Source organism: Zalophus californianus, chromosome 5, assembly GCF_009762305.2.
Source record: "Zalophus californianus isolate mZalCal1 chromosome 5, mZalCal1.pri.v2, whole genome shotgun sequence".
Classification (NCBI taxonomy): Eukaryota; Metazoa; Chordata; class Mammalia; order Carnivora; family Otariidae; genus Zalophus; species Zalophus californianus.
The window spans coordinates 3,439,576-3,460,041 of record NC_045599.1 but is presented as its reverse complement, the minus strand read 5'-3'; the positions used below and the strand labels follow the sequence as shown (position 1 = coordinate 3,460,041).

General features: G+C 51.3%; 1 protein-coding gene across 1 annotated transcript; it reads right to left on the bottom strand.

The window, feature by feature from the left end:
- Positions 1 to 52: 52 nt before the first annotated feature.
- RMND5B (required for meiotic nuclear division 5 homolog B) lies at positions 53 to 16,818 on the bottom strand. Its single transcript, XM_027606620.2, has 10 exons — positions 16,485 to 16,818; positions 10,986 to 11,136; positions 4,893 to 5,038; positions 4,631 to 4,771; positions 4,022 to 4,122; positions 3,675 to 3,841; positions 2,628 to 2,793; positions 888 to 990; positions 631 to 785; positions 53 to 545 (listed from the first exon to the last, which is right to left on the bottom strand). The coding sequence occupies exons 2-10, from the start codon at positions 11,122 to 11,124 to the stop codon at positions 482 to 484; spliced, it is 1,182 nt and encodes a 393-aa protein (XP_027462421.1). The 5' UTR covers positions 11,125 to 11,136; positions 16,485 to 16,818; the 3' UTR covers positions 53 to 481.
- Positions 16,819 to 20,466: the final 3,648 nt, after the last annotated feature.

Genomic DNA, 20,466 nt, shown 5'->3' with positions numbered 1-20,466 from the left:
GTGCGGTGAGCCTGCAGTAATTCCTTGTCGGTGAAGCTAAAGGCGGGTGAGGTAAGGAGAAGGCCTGTGAATATATTTGCTCAGTTATAAAACCAGGGCATTCAGTTCAAACCGGACTATTTACAAGGGGGACTGGATACATACAATGGGAGGGGCGGGCGTGGCACTGGGGGCAGGGCTGAAAAGGTCTGTGTTGATGGCCAAGTGCTTTGCTTCTCTGTGGGCTGCTACGGAAGTCACTGGCCCAGAGAAACAGGGCAACTGCAGGAGTGCCGAGGCCAGTGTCTTTCTGTCCTTCCGGCCAAGGAGCCGGCTGCCCAGCACAGACGAGTTCATCTCCCTTCTTGGCCTCTGCCCACAGTGGCGCTCAGCCAGTCGCTTGGAAATGAACCACAGTCCACTGAAGCCAGCCACCCCCACCGGGACAGAGCAAGGCTCGTGGGTGGAAAGCCCTTCTGACAAAGTTCCTTCGAGGCAGGTATCAGAATATGATGCGTTTCCCATCGGCTGGGTTCTGCTCCATGGGGCAGTAGGGACACTTCAGCCTGCACAGGGAGAACAGAGAATGTCTCGGGGGCTGGCCGGAGGTGGGGAACCGAGCCAAGATGGAGCAAAGCCCAGGGCACTTACTTTCCTCCATTGATGAGCTTGTTGAGGGCATCTCGGGAGATCACGTGGCCACAGATGAGCTTGATGGGAGGGTTGGAATCTGACGTCTGCTGCCGGAGGATGGGGCAGGCGAACACCGAGTGGTACCAGCACTTCATGCCCAGTTCGATCTCAATCTGGGGAGGCCAGCGGAGGGCTGAGTTCCACTTCCAGCTGCGGCCGCCCTTCCCAGGGCCTTCTGCCCACACACACCCCCACCCCGCCCTGCCAGGCCTCACCGGTAGCTCGTCCTTGTGACTCCAGACCCCTGTGCACTGCCTCTGCTCAATCACAGCCTTAATGTTCATCAGCACAGGCAGCGCCACACAGCCAGAAGCAAAGCTGCGGAACAAAGAGCAGGGGCTGCAGCGGCCCAGACCAAGACCCCGGCGGACAGACAGAGGCACCAGCACACTGGTCATCGGCCTGTGTCTTGGGGCAGGGTGCTCAAGTGGCACATGGTCAGACTGATCCTTGAAAATCTCCCTGGTCGCTCATAAAGCACCACACAGGTAGCTATGTGTGTCCAACCCTAGCGTCATTCTAATGCATCCCAGAGTTTGGGGACCTATGGGAAAGACAAAAGAAAGATCTAGGGGGCAGATACCTGCTCACCCAAACCACTGGAATGCCGCTAGTGTGATGGAGCCAGCGATCAGTTTCAAAAGGGCCCCAGCCTGCCTGTCTCCCCCACTCTGCTGTCGTAATGCCCCTCTGCGACGGGTTATCGTCAATGCGGACACTCAGACACGGGGGCAGATCTGAATCTCGCAGTGACTCAGGCAGGGGCGGGGAGTCAACTGGCTGGCGCCTCAGGGGCTAAGTACCTATGATGCTCAGGGAAATTGTGCACCCGAGAACCATCGTGAGGTGTCCCTGACGTTCCTGCTGGGAAACACTGTCCTTTAACTGGAAACCTTCCCCCTGGGGTGGGGCGGGAGATGCACTGTGGTGCAGCGTGGGATTCCGGGACCAGGTCCACATGCCCTTTATTCCCTGCAAGACCCTGGGCAAGTCCGCGCATGCCTGGGGCCTGTGTGTTTTGTCATCTGTAAAATGAGGAAAACTACCTGTAATTCCTAGGGCCTTGTGGAGTCATGAGAACGTTACTGTGCAGGAGCCTTCCAGGGGAAAGGTCTCCATATGTGTTACTCAGGCACTTTCAAATCTCCCCGAAGGGAAGTGGTCTGAGGGAAGGCCAGGCTGCAGAGGGTCTTGTGATAACTCAGGGGGGAGGTGCAGGCGAGACAGAGACCTCATTCAAAAGATCTTACAGAAGGGGAACCTTGGGCGCCTGGGTGGCTCAGTTGTTAAGCATCTGCCTTGGGCTCAGGGATCGAGCCCCGCATCGGGCTCCCTGCTCAGCAGCAAGTCTGCTTCTCCCTCTCCCACTCCCCCTGCTTGTGTTCCTGCTCTCGTTCTCTCTCTTTTTCAAATAAATAAATAAAATCTTTAAGGAAAACAAAAAGAAGGGGAACCTTGACCCTGCCACTGACCTTGCAGGTGAGACAGAGACCTCATTCAAAAGACCTTACAGAAGGGGAACCTTGGGCGCCTGGGTGGCTCAGTCGGTTAAGCGTCTGCCTTCAGCTCGGGTCATGATCCCAGGGTCCTGGGATCGAGCCCCTCATCAGGCTCCCTGCTCGGCGGGAAGCCTGCTTCTCCCTCTCCCACTCCCCCTGTTTGTGTTCCTGCTGTCGCTCGCTCTCTCTGTGTCAAATAAATAAATAAAATCTTTAAAAAAAAGAAGGGGAACCTTGACCCTGCCACTGACCTTGCAGTGACAGCAGGCCACTACTCTTCCTAACCTCAGTTTCTCCAACTGTAAAATCAGGTAATTCCTCCCCAGAAGCATGACTAAGAGAGCCAGTTTAGGTCTGAAAGAACCAAGGACCACCCCTGGCGCATGGAATGGCCTCCACCAATCGTTTCCCCTGAGACCCTCCCAATTGTGCTGCCCCCACAGGGCTGCCCCGTACCTGACGCTGAGAGGCGACTCCACCGAGAGCCCCAGCAGGGAACAAGCATCCCGGGTAAAGGTCTCGCAGATCTCTGCCCAGTGGCTGTTGTCCAGGAGGTGGCAGTAGGGGGACTTCTCCAAGCCCAGTCGCAGGTACACCAGGCTGCCCATCATCACCTGGATCTCTGCAAGGCAACCAGTTCACAGGCACAGGTCAGGGCGAGCAGGGGGATCAGGGGGCGCGGGCTGGGGCTCGAAGATCCCAGGCCCCTGACCAGGAGGAACGGGCCCTGAGATGCCCTCAGGCAAAACTGATTTTCACTAAAATCCAGTGTGGAGGCGGAGTCTCGGGGCTGCTTCTGCGGGACAAGGACAAGCATCAGGCACAAGGCAATCCCGTAGGGAGCTGAGTTTGAGTTCTCTTCCCATCCTTCCAAGTGCACCAAGGAGCGAGTCTCAGGTTGGCGCTCACGTTTTTCTCCTCCAACACTAGCTACTCTCCCTTTTAAAAACTTTCAGGTGGTATCTAGATTTACTAACTGACAGTGCTTGGTCTTTATGATTTCACAAAATGTGAGGTAACAAATGGGTAGGAGTGGAGCTATAGAACCAGTTACTACCAGTAGAAGTGGTTACTAATGGTGAGCATCTGGAAGGGGAGACTCCACAGACTGAGGTCTGGAAATCCTGGTGTGACAGAAGAAAGCTGTGGAGAGGTGCCGAGTGAGTCTTAAGGAAATGAGTGGGCTGCTTCTAGATGGGTGAGGCCCGGGCTGAGGCGCAGGAGTGCACACGGCCCCGTGTGCTGAGTGTGGGTGTGCCCCACAGCAGGTGTGCAGAGCGGCCTGAGAAGCTGGAAGGCAGAGGTGGATGCAGGGGAAGAGCCTGGGGTTTGGCGTTCACCTGGGAGACGGTGAGGGAGGGGTCAGAGTTCTCAGGTTGGGGAAAGGCATCCTGGTTACACACAGCCCCTCAGGTAGGGCAGGGACTCGGAGCCCAACCCCCTGAGCCCTGCTGACACCTGCTCGAGCCCGGCAGCCCCCACCCCAGCACCCTGAGCACTCACCTCGCTGGTGCAGCCGTGCAAACGGCTGAAAGTGCCGGGCATAACTGAGGGCCTCCAGCTGCTTCTCAGGGCCACCTGCCAGGAGGCGGATGAAGTGTAGGCGGTGCAGCTTGAACTCCAGGGAGCTGTTGAGCTCGAGCAGCCGCTGCCTGTGGGAGACGGCCCATCTGGGGAGAAAGGGAGCTGCTGGGGCAGGAGAAGGGGCCCTGGTGGAGCCGGGACTGAGAGGTGGGCTCCCAAAAGTGAGGCCCATGAGACAGGGCTGGAGGTGTGTCAAGTACACCAGGTGACAGGAAGACCACAGATGGGCCCCGTCCCCTCACTGGCCCATCCAAGGGCCAACTTACTCCAACGCTGGCCCTAGGTCTTGTTCGTGCAGAGCTTCCAGGATTCGATTCAACTCGAGGAAAGGCTGCTTAAAGTCCAAGTCCACGTTCAGTGTTGACTCCTGTGGGTACAGCGCAATCCCACCACTGAAGGACTGTTTCCAGAACATTCCAGTTCTGTAAGGCCAAGTGTTGCAGGCTGGCCTCCCGGAGTGCAGACTACAAAACCCAAGCCAGCCCCATGGTCTTAGAGACCTGTGTTGAGTAGCATGGTGAGAAAATTATTCCTCTTCAGTCCTCTTAATCACATTGAGAAAGTACCCTTACTTTTATTGCCAGCGTGTTTTTAACACCTAACAAGTGCTACTTTGTCATGTTACTAATCTCCCTTTTTAAGAAAGCGGTATCAGGCCTCAGCTCAGAACCTTGGCGGGCAATCAACTCTAGCTAGAGGTTCATGGCTTCACTTGCCATCATATGTATTTTTAGAGCTATCTTCTATTTATGGCAGGGGCAATGATTTCCCTTCTAAAATAAGTTTATATAAAGAATAGGAAACCAAATATAAAGACAGCCATCGAGTAGAAGCAGAAGAGACAGGTTCCAGCACCTTCCCGGTGAGGCCATTACCTGGCACAGCTCCTCGGCAACACTGAGCATGCCCTGCTGGTACAGGTGCTCCACAATGGCCATCTGCAGGACCTGCTGTTGCTTCTCCCGCGAGTCCCACACCGCATCAGAGACGACGCCACAAATCTCAGAGTCAAAGTTCTGACGAGGACAAGAGACAGGGCCCTGTGACTCAGCATTCGCCTTTCCTGCTGAGCCTCGCCCCCCAGGCGCTAGCTCCGGGGTATCCCCACCCCCAGCCCGAGGCTGCCTGCACGCTCACCCTGTCGATGGCTTTGCCCACTCGGGAGACGCTGCTGTGAATGTCCTTGTGGTCCGAAGCCAGTTTCTGCACGGTGTCTTTGATCTTCCGGCAGCACTGGGACATCACCAGGGAGAGGGTGGCTGACAGAGGCGTCCCCTGGAGGGCTGCAGGGAAACACTGGCAATGAATCAGGACACAGAGAGCACATCTGGCCCCTGCTACCTCTTCTCCACACCAGCTCGGAGGCCCAGGAGGGAGCCCTGAACTCCAGGGTGAAAGACCCCGGCTTCTGTTCCAGGTCCTGCCACTTTTTAACTGCATGCCTTGGAACTGGTCAAGCAGAGCAAGTGGCTTCATTTTTCGGTTCATTTCCTCACCTGTAAAATGGGGTGACAGTACCGGCCCTGTCCTTTGCTGTGAATTGTAGCTGATTCAGCACTTCCTATGGGAAAGTACTTTATTTCAGCTCATTTAATCCTTCCCACCATGTCCTGCAGTGGACACTGTTAGTACCGGGTCCTGTAGCTGGGGGAGCTGAGGCAGTAGCTTGTTGGGTGACAGCAATGACAGAGCTAAAGCACATGCTCCTCACCATCACACCAGATGGCTCCTTACTGTCTTGAGTGAGACACCGTGTTTGAGAAGGCTTTGGGCCATAAGGCACTGTCCCCAGGTTAACGCCTCTTACCAACCCAGAGGATACTGCCAGGGAAGTTCAGGGATGTTTCTGGCTCAGGACTCCAAGCCTGTGCGGTTTCCACCCTCATGGCTGGGCCAGAATCAGACGTACCACCAAGAGCACATGGGACTTGGAAGAGAGGAGGTCAGACAGAGCATCTGCCCCTTTCTCCAGCCCAGCATCTAGGTGCCTTCTTTAGATGGCAACACCTTGGTTCAGGGAAAGAAACATGATCCAGGAGAGCCAGGGAGCGTCTCGGCTCCAAGACCAGAAGCCCTGGAAGAGAGATGGATTCTAGGGGCGCCTGGGTGGCTCAGTCGTTGGGCGTCTGCCTTTGATCGTGATCCCTGGGTTCTGGGATCGAGCCCTGTATCGGGCTCCCTACTCAGCCGGAAGCCTGCTTCTCCCTCTCCCACTCCCCCTGCTTGTGTTCCCTCTCTCACTGTCTCTCTGTCAAATAAATAAATAAAATCTTTAAAAAAAAAAAAAGAGAGAGAGAGATGCATTCTACCAAGTCGCTGAACACACAGAATGGGAACTGGAGCTGCTGGAGCACCGTGACCTCCTGCGGGGGGCGGGGGGGGGCACTGCTCTCAGAATGAAGACAGTGTAGACTGAAGGGATCCCATGAGCACCTGGATCCAGCCGGGCCTGGACATTTCAGTTACCTGAGTCCATGAATCCAGTGTTCCCCACCCCCGCCTGTTCATTTAACCTGGTCTGAGCTGGGTTGCGGGCACCAGTAACTGAATGCCTCCGACAAATACTGACCAGAGGCCCCCCACCTACACAGGGAGACGGGGCAGCACCGCATTCCACTCTGACACTGCCACCCACCCAAACCCCAGCTTGCCACTCATCTCTCACATTCTGCACCATCCAGGTCACAGAGGACCACACTCTGCACAGTCCCTGGCCACATTCCCTTTAGGACAAAGCAACAGCTCTCAGGAAACCAAAGCTCCCCAACCCTTCTTTAAAGTAAGCTCTAGGCCCAACATGGGGCTTGAACTCAAAACCCCAAGATCAAAAGTCACATGCTCCACCAGCTGAGCCAGCCAGGCACCCTGAAACCAACACCTTTTAACCTGAAATCCCCAAATCTTCTCTGCCCAAAGATGCCCCTGAAACCATTAGCACTGACAAACCCCCATCTGAGAAAACATGGTCTCCCTGTAAACACCCTGCAGCAGGCCACCACCATTTGTTAACCAATGGCACAGCATAAGAGCGTTTCAGACCCGCAAGAGGAAACCATTCTACCACACGGTTAACGGGCCATCGGAAGCAAGGACGCAGGCCTGAGCATTTACTACAGCATGGCACAACCACAGGATGCAATGGTAAGCAACCAGGTGCAAGAATGAGGCAGAAATCTACGTAGTGAGACAGAACATTCTCGGAGACAAACTGGAGGGGGGAAAAGGTGCAGAAAAGCACACACTTGAGGCTACCCTTTGTGTTTAAAAAAAGGGTGGGGACAGACACACATGCCACCTGTGTGTGCACACAGATGCTGTCCGGGAGGCATGCCTGGGAAGTTGGGGGCAGGGGTGACTCGGGGGGTGGGGTGGCGTACAGGGACTGGCAAGCAGGGCTGAAGGGGAGAGACTCACTTTCCCTGTAAGCTCTTTTGACTTTGAAGTCTTTCCTATGTGCATGCTTTCTTTAAAAAAATACATTAAAAGGAAAAACTCTACTCTGCAGATTTGTTTTTCACGGAAGTACGAAGTGTAGCAATTCCGAAAATACTTCTCTATGTACCGCAGAAATCAAGCAGATGGGAGATGTATTGCCGGTGTTGGGAGGCTATGCACTGGTGCAGAAAAGAGATACAGCTATGGATGGGGGAGGTCTAGGAAGAACCCTGTGATACAGGACTGAAACTGGGGGTAATCAGTGTAAACTCATGGCCTGCAACATGCAGAGAGATAGATCTGTCTGCTAAAAACCCAGAAACAACGACACCTCAGGTACAACCCAGACCTTGGTTTCCAAATACCATTTTCCACCCAAAGAACATCTCCTTGAAAAAATTACTTACTCCAGGGATTATCTTAATGTGCCAGAAAGCTAGGAAGTGCTAAATAGTAATAAATAAAAAGGCTGGGCCAGGGCGCCTGGGTGGCTCAGTTGGTTAAGTGACTGCCTTCGGCTCAGGTCATGATCCTGGAGTCCCGGGATCGAGTCCCGCATCGGGCTCCCCGCTCAGTGGGGAGTCTGCTTCTCCCTCTGCCTGCCGCTCCCCCTGTTTGTGCTCTCTCTCTGACAAATAAATAAAATATTTTTAAAAAAAAGAGAGAAAAGACAACCCATATGATAGAATATCCAGTGCGGTTCTAATATTAAAGAGTACATAAGAACTCGTACAACTCAACAATAAAAAGAGAACCCAATTAAAAAATGGGAAGCAATTTAAGTAGACAGTTCTTTGATGAAGATAAACAAATGGTCAACAAGCTCACTCATGAAAAGATGCTCAGCAGCATTAGTCACTAAGGAAGTGCAGAGCAAAACCACAGTAAGAAAGCCCTTCATACCCACGAGGATGGCCATCATCAAAAAGATAAAAATAAGCCTTGGTGAGGATACAGAGAAATTGGAACCCTCAATCATTGCTGGTGAGAACGAGTAAATTATTGCAACTACATTTGGAAAACAGTTTGCCCATCCCTCAAAAAGTTAACAGAGTTACCATATGACCCAGGACAGAAAAGAATCAAGTACTGATTCATGCTACAACAGGTATAAACCTTGAAAACATGCTCAGTGAAAGAAGCCAGACACAAAAGGTTGCACATTGTAAGACTGCATTTATATGAAGTATCCAGAACAGGTAATCCACAGAGAAAGTAGGTAAGTGGTTGCAGGGTCTGAAAGAGGGGGAGAAACCGCGTGACTGTTAGTGGGTAGCGTTTGTTTTCGGGGTGATGCAAATGTTCTGAAATTAGACAGTAGTAATAATGGTACAACTCTGTAAATATACTAAAAATAAACTCAAAAATTGTACACTTTAAGAAGGTGAATTTTAATGTGAATTATGCTCAATTTAAAAAAAAAAAGGACTGGGTGTTATGAACAAACAATGAATCATGGAACACTGCACCAAAAACTAATGATGTAATATATGGTGATTAACATAACAATAAAAAATTAAAAAAAAAAAATAAAAAAAAAAATAAAAAAAAAAGGACATGGGCGCCTGGGTGGCTCAGTTGGTTAAGCGACTGCCTTCGGCTCCTGGAGTCCCAGGATCAAGTCCCGCATCGGGCTCCCTGCTCAGCGGGGAGTCTGCTTCTCCCTCTGACCTTCTTCCCTCTCGTGCTTTCTATCTCTCATTCTCTCTCTCTCTCAAATAAATAAATAAAATCTTTAAAAAAAAAAATAAAAAAAAATAAAAAAAAAAAGGACAGGGTGCCTGGGTGGCTCAGCTGGTTAAGCGACTGCCTTCGGCTCAGGTCATGATCCTGGAGTCCTGGGATCAAGTCCCGCATCGGGCTCCCTGCTCGGCGGGGGGTCTGCTTCTCCCTCTGCCCCTCTTCCTTCTCATGCTCTCTGTCTCTCATTATCTCCCTCTCAAATAAATAATCTTTAAAGAAAAAAAAGGGACATAGGAATCAGGGGTGACCTCTGGTCAATCTAAGACAATTTAAGCATCAAAATAAATAACAACAGTAACGGATTTTAACCCAATGAATAAAATAAGAATCTATGAGGTGTGAGCTGGTAACAAATAAGGGAAAAAGGAAAGCTGAATGCCAACAATTACAGTTGACCCTTGAACAACATGGGGGTTTAGGGCACCACCCCGTGCAGTTAAAAATCTGTGTATAACTTTTGACTCCCCAAAAACACAACTACTAATAGCCTATTGGTGACAGGAAGCCTTACCAATAACACAGTCAAATGACACATATTTGGTATGTCACCTGTGTTATATACTGTATTCTTACAATAAAGCTAAAAAAGAAAAAAAGAAAATGTCATTGAGAAAGTCATAAAAAAAGAAAATACATTTACAGTACTGTACTGTATTTGCTGAAAAACAAATCTGCGTGTAAGTGGACCCGCACAGTTCAAACCTGTGTTGTTCAAGGGCCAACTGTACATAAGGAATGAGAGAGCAGGAAAAGTCACCCGTGTTGCTTTATAATAACTGATTTAGGCAAGAATCACCCCTGGGCCAGTGGGCTCAGATACGATAAAGTACAGGCCATTTGTAGAGGCTCAAAGCATCTCCCCTAAAATTTCTTACTAATTAACTGTAAAGAAATATTAACTTTACACGGAGGGAACCTGGCCGACACCGTCTTAACCAAGTGATCACAGTTCACATTGCCAATCAGGGAATGAGCTGACACCCTGTACCTCCTGATGTGACTGACGCCCTGAGAACCAGATCACTTCCAAAGTACTGTGCTGCCCAAGATGCAACATCTGGGCGAGGAGGAGGAGACAGCAGGCAAGCCTAAACCAAGAGATATTCTGCAAAATCATTAGCCTTACTGCTTCGAAATCGTGAATGTCATGAAAGACAAGCAAGTGGGAGGAACGTCCGCAGTTAAAAAAAACAAAGATGAGGGGCGCCTGGGTGACTCAGTCATTAAGCATCTGCCTTCTGCTCAGGTCATGATCCAGGGGTCCTGGGATCGAGCCCCGCATCAGGCTCCCTACTGTACAAGGGTCAAGCCTGCTTCTCCCTCTCCCACTCCCCCTGCTTGTGTTCCTTCTCTTGCTGTCTCTCTCTGTCAAAGAAATAAAATCTTAAAACAACAACAACAACAACAACAACAAACCCAAAGATGAGACATGAGAAACCACACACGGTGCCTGATCTTGGATTGAATCCTAGAATGGAGACTAAAATTAAAATATTTTATGAAAATTATTGGACAGTGACAAAACTGAAGTATGAGCTATATTAGGTCATAATACTGTATTAATGTTTAGTTTCTTGATTTAATAATTACACTGTATTTACATAAAAGAACGCCCTTGACCTTAGGAAATACGTACTGAAAGTTTAGGGGGAAAGTGGTAGGATAGTCGCAACTGACTTTCAAATGGTTAAAAGGTAAGAGTAGGCAAAAGAAGTGATAAAGCCAGCATGGCACCGTATAAGCAGTTGGTGTTTTCTGTAAATCTGAAATGATCTCAAAATGTCTTAAAAATTCAAAGTAGAAAAACAAATGGAAAAGAGAATATAAAATGAAAATCTAAGTGAAAATAATCTCAGGTAAACTAATAATTTCTGTTGGGCTTTCTGAAATAGCTCGGAATGACTTCCATGACCCCACCCGAAGGAGGCCTAGGCATCCACGGACTGATGTCCAAACCATCATCCTTCTAGAAGTCCGTCACCAAGTGGCCTTGGGGAGCTCCCAGGCCCCCGGGGAGGCAGATGTGGGGCTCGGGGCGGGGGACACACGCACCTGCACTGGCCAGCTCAGCCCTCAGCTGGCCCACGTAGTGCAGCAGCTCCTCCAGGCTCTGCTCGCAGTGCTGCCCGTAGGTCAGGAACTTCTGCAGGACCCTGTCCACCTCCCTCTCCACGCTCGCACACTGCTCCATGGTGGCCTCTGCCTGTGGGCGGGAGGGGTCGGCTGCGGCAGGCCCCACCTGGGCTAGGGGGCTCGCCGCGGAGGGCCCCCAGGCCCCCCTCACCACGCCCACATCATTTATCCTCGTGCAGAAATTCCTGGCTTAACATACGTGTCCACAGCGCCTGTCACCCTGAGCCAGGGTGCCCTGGAGGGACCAGGCGGGCGTGAGGACATGTGTTTTGAATCATAGTGACCAAATTACCGTTTCCAACTCTTTTCATTCTATAATCCCTGTTCATTTCTTTTGAATCAGGGGAGAGAATAGGCCTCACAGAGTCCTCAGCAGGCAATGCTATCTACTAGAAATACATACAAATATCGCCTATTTTCATATTGCATGTATGTTTATATACTCATCATAAGCACCTTCTTCTTCAATTAATGGGCTTGGTTTTCCACAGACTACAGTGATAGAAGCCAGGAAGGCAGCCCTTGAATGGCCGATAATTGAAAAGCCAGCCTAAGGAACAACTGCCAAGCACGTGTGCCTGATGGGCTTTGCCCACCACTCCAGCCTCAGTCTCCCCTGCTGCTCACCCTGTGTCCAGCCAGCCAGAACCACTGCTCCCTCCCAACTCCGGGCCCGGGTTCATGCTGCTTCCTCTCCCTGTTAGGTTGTTAGCCCTTCCCTCACCAACTGCTTGAGAAGCCAGCTCATCCTTTCCACGTCGGCTCAGAGACCACCTCCTCCAGCAGCCATCCCCTCCTCCCTGCTGCCACCTGGCTCCCTCAGCTCCCACGTGGCACCCTTCTGTTTCAGTTTTGATCACCAGGTAAGGACCTATTTGAGGGCCTGCCTCCCCCATCAGACTAGAACATCTCCTGTTCATGTAACACACCCATCCCTCCTCATTATACCACTAAAAGAAAGCTGACTTTTCTGGTCCCACCAGCGAGGTGCCCTTCCTAAGTCCCTTTCACTCTGGGCCACTGCCCCCCTCTATTCCAGAGCAGCCTTTGACACTGACCATGTGAACAGCCCTCAAAATGCTGGCGACAGACTTTCCTCCCTATCCTTTCATCTAAAGGATTTGAAATGAAGGGCTCTCTCAAATGTTCAAATCTGGCCAGCTGTCCATTCTCTCAAAGAAGGGTCATCACAAGAATCCTATGGCCAAGGTGACCACTGGGATGCTCCAGGTTTCGCCAGACTCCCCATTCCCCCCGGCACCGCCAGTCCTGGCCCAGCCTGTAGTCACTGTCTCCTTACAGTGGATGAGTGGTGGGGAAATGGCAACCAGGGCCTGAGATGTGTTTTTGCCCTCTCTCCTTACGGTTGATGCCTTCACACTAGAATTTGTAATCATAATCATGATGTCCAGAAGACATGCCTTCCTCTTCATGCCCCCTGAGCAAACACCCTATAACTGAATATGATCCATCATGGGCAAAATATACCAGGGACTCCTGTCTGAAACAATATCATAATCATACTTATTACTGCTATTATTAAACATTTCATTGGGGCTTATTATGTGACAAGCACCATTCTAACAATGTTGCATGCATCAACTAATTTATTTAATTCTTACCAAAACACTATAAGGTAGGTACAGTTATTAGACCCACTTTACAGATAAGAGAATGAGACACAGAAAGATTAAATAAGTTGCCCAAGGTCACACGGCTGAGAAAGGGAGGACCTGAGAAGTGAAGCCAGGGCTTCCAGCTCCAGAGCCCTTCTCGGAAGCACTTCACATCACATTACTCTCTGGACCAGCTTAACAGCCCGCTATCTCACCAGGAAGGGAAAGTGGCCAAGATGTGTGATTGGAATAAGTGTATAGCAATGATTAATGATGACAAGAAACAGGAAATTAACCACAGAGGCTGTGAGACGGTCACCTAGGAAAGATGGCAGCACAAGAGAAATGTTTGCCAAGAGTCTGGGAACCAGAATCACAATTTACCAAATATAAATACAGCTCAAGAAAGGTCAGGACTGGGGCACCTGGGTGGCTCACTCAGTTAAGCGTCTGCCTTCGGCTCAGGTCATGGTCCCAGGGTCCTGGGATCAAGTCCTTCATCGGGCTCCCTGCTCAGTAGGGAGCCTGCTTCTCCCTCTGCCTGTCGCTCCCCCTGCTTGTGCTCTCTGTCTCTGCCAAATAAATAAATAAAATTAAAAAAAAAAAAGGTCAGGACCTCACCAAGGTCAAACAGACTAGCCCTGGCGGACACCAACTGATAAAAGGATTATCTCAGGGAAGCCCAAGTCAGCATCCTGAAATTGTATTAAAGAGCTGAGGAAGGGGGCGCCTGGGTGGCTCAGTGGGTTAAGCATCTGCCTTCGGCTCAGGGCATGATCTCAGGGTCCTGGGATCCAGCCGCGTTGGGTTCCCTGCTCAGCGGGGAGTCTGCTTCTCCCTCTCCCTCTGCTCCTTTCCCACTCATGCTTGCTTGCTTGCTCTCTCTCAAATAAATACAATCTTTAAAAAAAAAAAAAAAAGCTGAGGAAGAAGATGCATACAAGGATTTTCATCCCAGCACTCTGTTGTGGCAGGAAGGGGCAGACGATCTAGGAGCCTTAGCACTGGGGAACTGGTAAGTCAGGGAAGTAAAACATGGGAAAGGCATCTATGGAAGCCTGCATAGCACTTAGAAACCATGTTCTAGATCTACTGACAGGAGCATCAGTAACATCCCCAAACATGGTACTGAGGGGGAAATAAAGCAAAATGAACTCTAGGCAGAATACCATGTATGGTAAATTAAAAATGTATACATGCAGGAGCACCTGGCTGGCTCAGTCAGTACGGTGTGCGACTCTTGTTCTCAAGGTTGTGAGTTCAAACCCCATGTTGGGCGTGGACCCCTACTTAAAAAAGAAAGAAAAAAAGAAAATAGGTGTGTCTGGGGGGCTTAGTTGGTTGAGCGTCGGACTCTTGATTTTGGCTCAGGTCATGATCTCAGGGTCACTCTCAGAGCGGAGTCTGCTTGAGATTCTCTCTCCCTCTCCCTCTGCTGCTCCCTACCTCGTGAGGAGGTCTCTCTCTCTCAATAAAAAGTAAATTAAAAAAAAATTAAGAATAAATAAAGTGTGTCTTTTTAAAATTTTTTTTAAAGATTTTATTTATTTGTGAGACAGAGCACGAGGCAGAGAGCAAGCAAGCAAGCACAGGACAGGGGTGGGTATCAGAGGGAGAGGGAGAAGCAGGCTCTCCACTGAGGAGGGAGCCTGACATGGGGCTCGATCCCAGGACCCTCTCATGACCTGAGTTGAAGGCAGATGCTTAACCGACTGAGACACCCAGGTGCCTCTAGTGTGTGTCTTTTTTTTTTTTTTAAGATTTTATCTATTCACTTGAGAGAGAGGGAGAGCATGATGGGGGGAGGATCAGAGGGAGAAGCAGACTCCCCGCTGAGCAGAGAGCCCGCCGTGGGACTTGATCCCAGGACCCCAGGACCACGACCCAAGCAGAAGGCAGCTTCCTAACCAAAAGAGCTACCCAGGAGCCCTAGAGTGTCTTTAAAGAAAAAAAATCTATGCATACAACCAAAGACACATGCAAACACATCAGAATGGTTTCCTACGGTGGGTGCGGGAGGAGGAGTGGGGATAAAAGAGAATACATCAATAAATACAAAAGAGATGAAGGCCCTGCCTGAACCAATTAAATGTATAATGAACTGAGAAGTCTGATTAACTCAATTAAAAAATCTAAAATAAAATAAAGAAGCTGGGGAAAGTAAGAAAAAGAAGCTGGGGAAACAGAACGGCTTGCCTGTATCCCACCCAGAAAGCCCAGGAGGCTAACTCAGTCTGTCCCTGGTGAACCACTCTGCCTGAACCCACTCAGTCATCTGTCATCTGGCACTGGGGTGGATGAGTGCGTGCATTTGTCTTTCACAACTTCATGATGAATCCAGTGGAATTTCAGGTCCATTTCAAGCCCTCCTCCCCAAGGTCTCACCTGCACAGAAATGATCCACCAGGTGATCCCTCCGAAACAACACATCAATTCCTGTCACCCCTTGACTCAACACTGCATGGCCTGACACACAAGCCCTGTGTAATTAAACATTCGCTTCCTTTGCACAAGCTGTTCCTGTGTCCAGAGTGCCCTCTGCACTTCTCTGCACAGAGACCCCAAGCTGCAGTTTAATCACCAGCTCCCCGCAAAGCCCTCAGGGAAATCCCCCAGTCTCCTCTGCTTCAGACACTTCTATGGAGCACACCCATACCACACAACTCTGAGTCCTCAGCCCTGTGGCACCGTAACTGCCTGTCCACAGGTCTCCCCCCACCAGACAGTGAGCTGCTCAGGCCTGGAGACCTTTCTCCCCAGTGACTGTTCAGTGAATGCTTGCTGATTAAATGGTGCATCCACATCCTAACTCTAGGGCTAGGGGGCCTGGGCTCAAACCTGCAGGGGGGTTGACAGGAAGAGATATGACCGAAGTATTAAAATCCCCACTCAGGCACGCATGGGTTTTGTCCCCAGACTTCAGCATCGTGAAACAGAAGGGCCCCTTCTGGGGCGAAAGGGAAGAAGTTTGTGCAAATCATGGAAAGGTCCTCTTTGCCTGACACAGAACTGGACAGCCTCCACTGACCCAACTCTTAAACTTTCGCACCCCTCAACTCTATCCATTCTCTACCCTACCCACCACTCCTCTCCTTAAAACCCAATAGATTCCTACTGTATTCAGAATAACCCCCCTTCCTTTATTTATTTATCTTTAGTAATCTCTACACCCAATGTGGGGCTGGAATTCACCACCCAGAGATCAAGAGTCACATGCTCCTCTGACTGAGCCCGCCTGCCGCCCCCCACCCTCCTTTTTATGGCCTAGGAATCTCTATATGAGTTGACTCCCAACCACCCCTGCAGCCTTATCTACCACTCTCCCCCTCACTGGCCATACTCCAACCACACTAGCCTCCTTCCTGTCCTTGACAAGTTTATTTCTGTCTCAGGGCCTTTGCACTAGCTGTTCCCTCTGCCTGATACAACTCTTCCCCAAAATGTTCCCATGACTGGCTCCTTATCAGGGTCCTGTGTCCACGTCACCTCTTCAGAGATGCTCTCCTACCCATATCTAATGTCGACCCCTCTGCTCCACCCCCACGCCAGACATTCCATCTTATCACTCTGTTCCTTTTCTTCTCTGCACATCTCTATTTAGTTTCAAATCTTTTTTTTTTTTTTTTGGTCATTAACCGAAACTGGAAGGAGGGCAAAGCTCACCATCTCCCCTAGGCTGCAGCTCCTACTAGAAGCTTCACCTGCATTAACGTGCAAAATGACTGGCGAACTCCCACTCATCCTTCCAAAGACCCTCCCTGCTCGAAAGCTCCGTCTCGCCCCCTCGTCCACACCGGGTTACCTGCGATCCGACCAGGTCGCACCGGGACCGGACGTCTCAGTTCGCGCGACTCCCCCGGCAGAGGCGGCTCCCCGAGGGTCCTACGAGTCCGTGTGACTCCAGCTCCCGGCTCGACGACTGAGCAGAAAGCCAGCCCGGGGGCAGGCTGGGGCCGCGGCGTGTCGGGGCTTCGGAGAAGGCCCGGGGCCTAAGAGCCCGGCCGAGCTGCCGTCCCCCGCGCCCCGTCGGCCGGCCCGGCGCACCTCGCCCTCAGCCCGCACCTCCTGGCCCGGAAGCCAGCCGGCTCTCACCTCGTCCCCGCAGCCGGGGCCCTGGCTTCCGGCGCCTCTGTCATCGGAACCGGAAACCGCGGCGGTTGCGCGGCGGATCTGGGCCCGCCCACTCGCGGCTTCGCGGAGGGGTGGCCTTCCCGCGGGCCCGCGGCTTTCGGCCCGAGCGCCGCGCTTCCCCCTCCCGGGCTTGGAGTGGAGTCGCCTGCAGAAGCCGGGTTGCCGCTGGAAGCCGGGCCTCCAGCCGCTCGGCTGTCGCCCCCGGGGCTTCCCCGGGTGCCCACAGCCGGAGGCGGAGCCGCGACCCTCCCTCTCGGCGGGAAGGAATCGGACCGACCCATTTGTGGGCCGGCGGGGGTGCGCGGGCCTGGGGGGCCGGGCTTCACCTTCCTTCCCGGGGTCCCAGCGCCCCAACTCGGCTCTCGGAAACCCGAACCCCGAAACGACTCTGCCTTCCCGGCGCCCTGCCTTTCGCCCTCCTTCAAAATGAAGACAAACCCGAACAGCACAGTACATGCCAGGGGTCCAAGAGTTAAGCTTTCCTGCTATGGCTCCTTGGTGCTCTTTTTAAAAAGTATCAAGTGATCTTTAAAAGAAAAGTCCTTTTTTTCTACCCCAGCCTCGCTGGTCCCCTAAGCCTGTACTTGATCTACCCATCGGGTATTCAACAGAAGGATTCTGCTTGGGGGTCCCAGCCCTTGTCTTGCCGCCCTCGGTGACCGCCCTCCTTGGGGGGCCGAGGAGGGGGAGAGAGGGGATTGCACAACCGTCCTAAGGAGGAAGGGTAAAGGTTAAGAAGGAAGAGAAAGGCGATGACCCCAAACGCAGGCCGGGACTGAATTCACGATCCTCCCAGGCCCTCTTGCTATACAGGGGAGGGGCAGAGAAGTCCCCCAACCCCCATTTCCTCCGCAGGCCTCAGGGACTTTGACTAGAAACAGCCCAAGAGAAAAGTCTCTATCTCTGTTTCCCTGACTTCCTGCTCCCTTTGGGGACCAGTGTCATTCCAGAGCAACCTCCCCCTCCCCCCACCCCACTCCCCTAAACACCTTGCACAATCTTTTCTGTTTAGCGTTTGCACAATCCAGTTTTGTTTTCTTTATAGCATTTGACTCGAAATTGTGTGTTTATTCGTTTATTCTGTCTTCCTGCCCCTAAAGCGCGCGCGCGCGCACATGCACACACACACCCCTTTTAGGATAAAAGGTCCATTGGGGCCAGGACTTTGTACTCATCACTGCTGTATCCCCAACACCATGTGCTTGGAACACAGTAAGTGCTCAAAAATCCTCCCAGGTAGCCGATATGGTCTACTTCTGAATGAGGGAACCGGCGGCTCCAAAACCTTATGACACATACAGGGAAGAGGGCGGTCCGCGGCCCCACGGGGAGCCCGCGGGGGCGTCCTCGGAGCATCCCAGAAAGGCCTGTCTGTGCACCTCGAGCCTGGGTGGTCCTGGCCCACGCGGGGCCGCGGGGGCGGAGAGTTGAGTGAACCCTGCCTGGGGCCGCCGGCTACGCTGAAGCCGCCTCCAAGCCGGCAGGACCTCTCAGACCTGCCCAAACGCCCTAGGCTTCCTCACTTCCTCTGGGGGAGCCCTTGCCTGCCTCACAGCCCAGATGGGCGTGAGCAAAGCCTGGCTTCTCCAAGGACTTTGAATGTCCCGCCCGCGCGCACACACCCATACCAGGCCATTCCACCTCTATTTGTCATTGTCGTCCACCCCAAAGGTGACTCTCCTTGCACGGCGGTTTTGTTACTTCTCAGCGTGCACCATTTTATTACATAGATGATTTTGTCAATCTTTGCTCGGTGGGACTGTGGCTTTTTTGTTTTGTTTGTGTTGAGGGGTGGGGCTGCTTCGAAGCCGAAAAACTTAGCTGGTCTCCACTAACTCAGTAATAGTCCTTTTGTTTTAAGATTTTATTTATTTATTTGAGAGAGCGAGAATGAGAGAGAGAGCGCACATGAGGAAGGGAGGTTCAGGGGGAGAAGCCGACTCCCCACTGAGCAGGGAGCCCGATGCGGGACTCGATCCCGGGACTCCAGGATCATGACCTGAGCCAAAGGCAGTCGCTTAACCAACTGAGCCACCCAGGCGCCCCTTAGTAATAGTCCTGTTAATCTTTTGCTAGTTTCCTAGGATTTAATTTTGAAAAAAAATTTTTTTAATATATTTTATTTATTTATTTGACAGAGAGAGACACAGCAAGAGAGGGAACACAAGCAGGGGGAGTGGGAGAGGGAGAAGCAGGCTTCTGGGATCATGACGGGAGACGAAGGCAGACGCTTAACCGACTGAGCCACCCAGGCACCCCTGATTTTTTAAAAAAATATTTAACTCCTCAACACATGTCCATTTTATTTTGGAGGGGGTAGTGCAAAGTATGGCTTATTTTTCCCCCCAATTTTTGTCCAGTTATCCCAGTACCTCTTATTAAATGATCCTACCTTTTCCCTCACATTTGGAAGCCTTTTATCCTAACATTAAGATTTTCTACAGAATGGAATCTATTTCTGGCTCCTCATTCTTTCCATTGAGGTGTAGTATTATTGTTTTACTTGCTACTTTGTAATATGTTCTAATATGGGGAGGGATTATACACTGCTCACAAAAAGGGGAAAAAAAGGAAAGGAAGGGTATTGAGAAAATGGATCACTGATTGTTGGGGAATGGGGGGAGGGCTGACTGAGAGGGGAATTTGGGGGGCATAATGGAGCTATTCTGTATCTTGTAGTGTTGGTTATGCAACTTTCTGCATTTGTCAAAGTTCTAAAAACTGTACCCTACAAAGGAAGCATTTTCCTGTATGTAAATTATACCTTAAAAAAATGCTGGGGGGGGGGGGACCAGGTACACAAAGAACACACTAGATTAAAAAAAAGAAAGAAAAAGTTTCATTGGGGCACCTGGGTGGCTCAGTCGTTAAGCATCTGCCTTTGGCTCAGGTCATGATCCCAGGGTCCTGGGATAGAGCCCCGCATCGGGCTCCCTGCTCCGCGGGAAGCCTGCTTCTCCCTCTCCCACTCCCCCTGCTTGTGTTCCCTCTCTCACTGTGGCTCTCTCTGTCAAATAAATAAATAAAATCTTTAAAAAAAGAAAAAGAAAGAAAAAACAAAAAGGTTTGTGGCAGACAAGACAAGCGTTCCCCTGAAAATACAGCCTTCCTTGCTTCCCTGAGTTGAGCCCTGGAAGGTCAGGCTAGGAAAAGATGGACCCTCCCCTGATAGCTGGCTGGGGTTAGGGCAACAGCAGGTGAGGCAGACATTGCCTGTCCTCTGTGGAACCTGGGAGCATCGGGCCTCAGCCCATGGAGCTCGGGTTGCCTGCTCAGGCCTCTTCTTTCCACCCTCCAGGTGGCACCCACCAGTTTCCTGCTCCTTCTCTCTGTTTCTGCCCCTCCTTGCAAGGCTTTGGTTTAGGCCAGGAGCAGCTACATCATTTACAGGCTCTGGAGCAAAGTGAAAATGTGAGGCCCCTTGCTTGAGCATCATTAAGAAGTTCAAGATGGGGGGCGCCTGGGTGGCTCAGTCGTTAAGTGTCTGCCTTCGGCTCAGGTCATGATCCCAGGGTCCTGGGATCCAGCCCCTCATCGGGCTCCCTGCTCAGTGGGGAGCCTGCTTCTCTCTCTCCCACTCCCCCTGCTTGTGTTCCCTCTCTCGCTGTGTCTCTGTCAAATAAATAAATCAAATCTTTAAAAAAAAAAGTTCA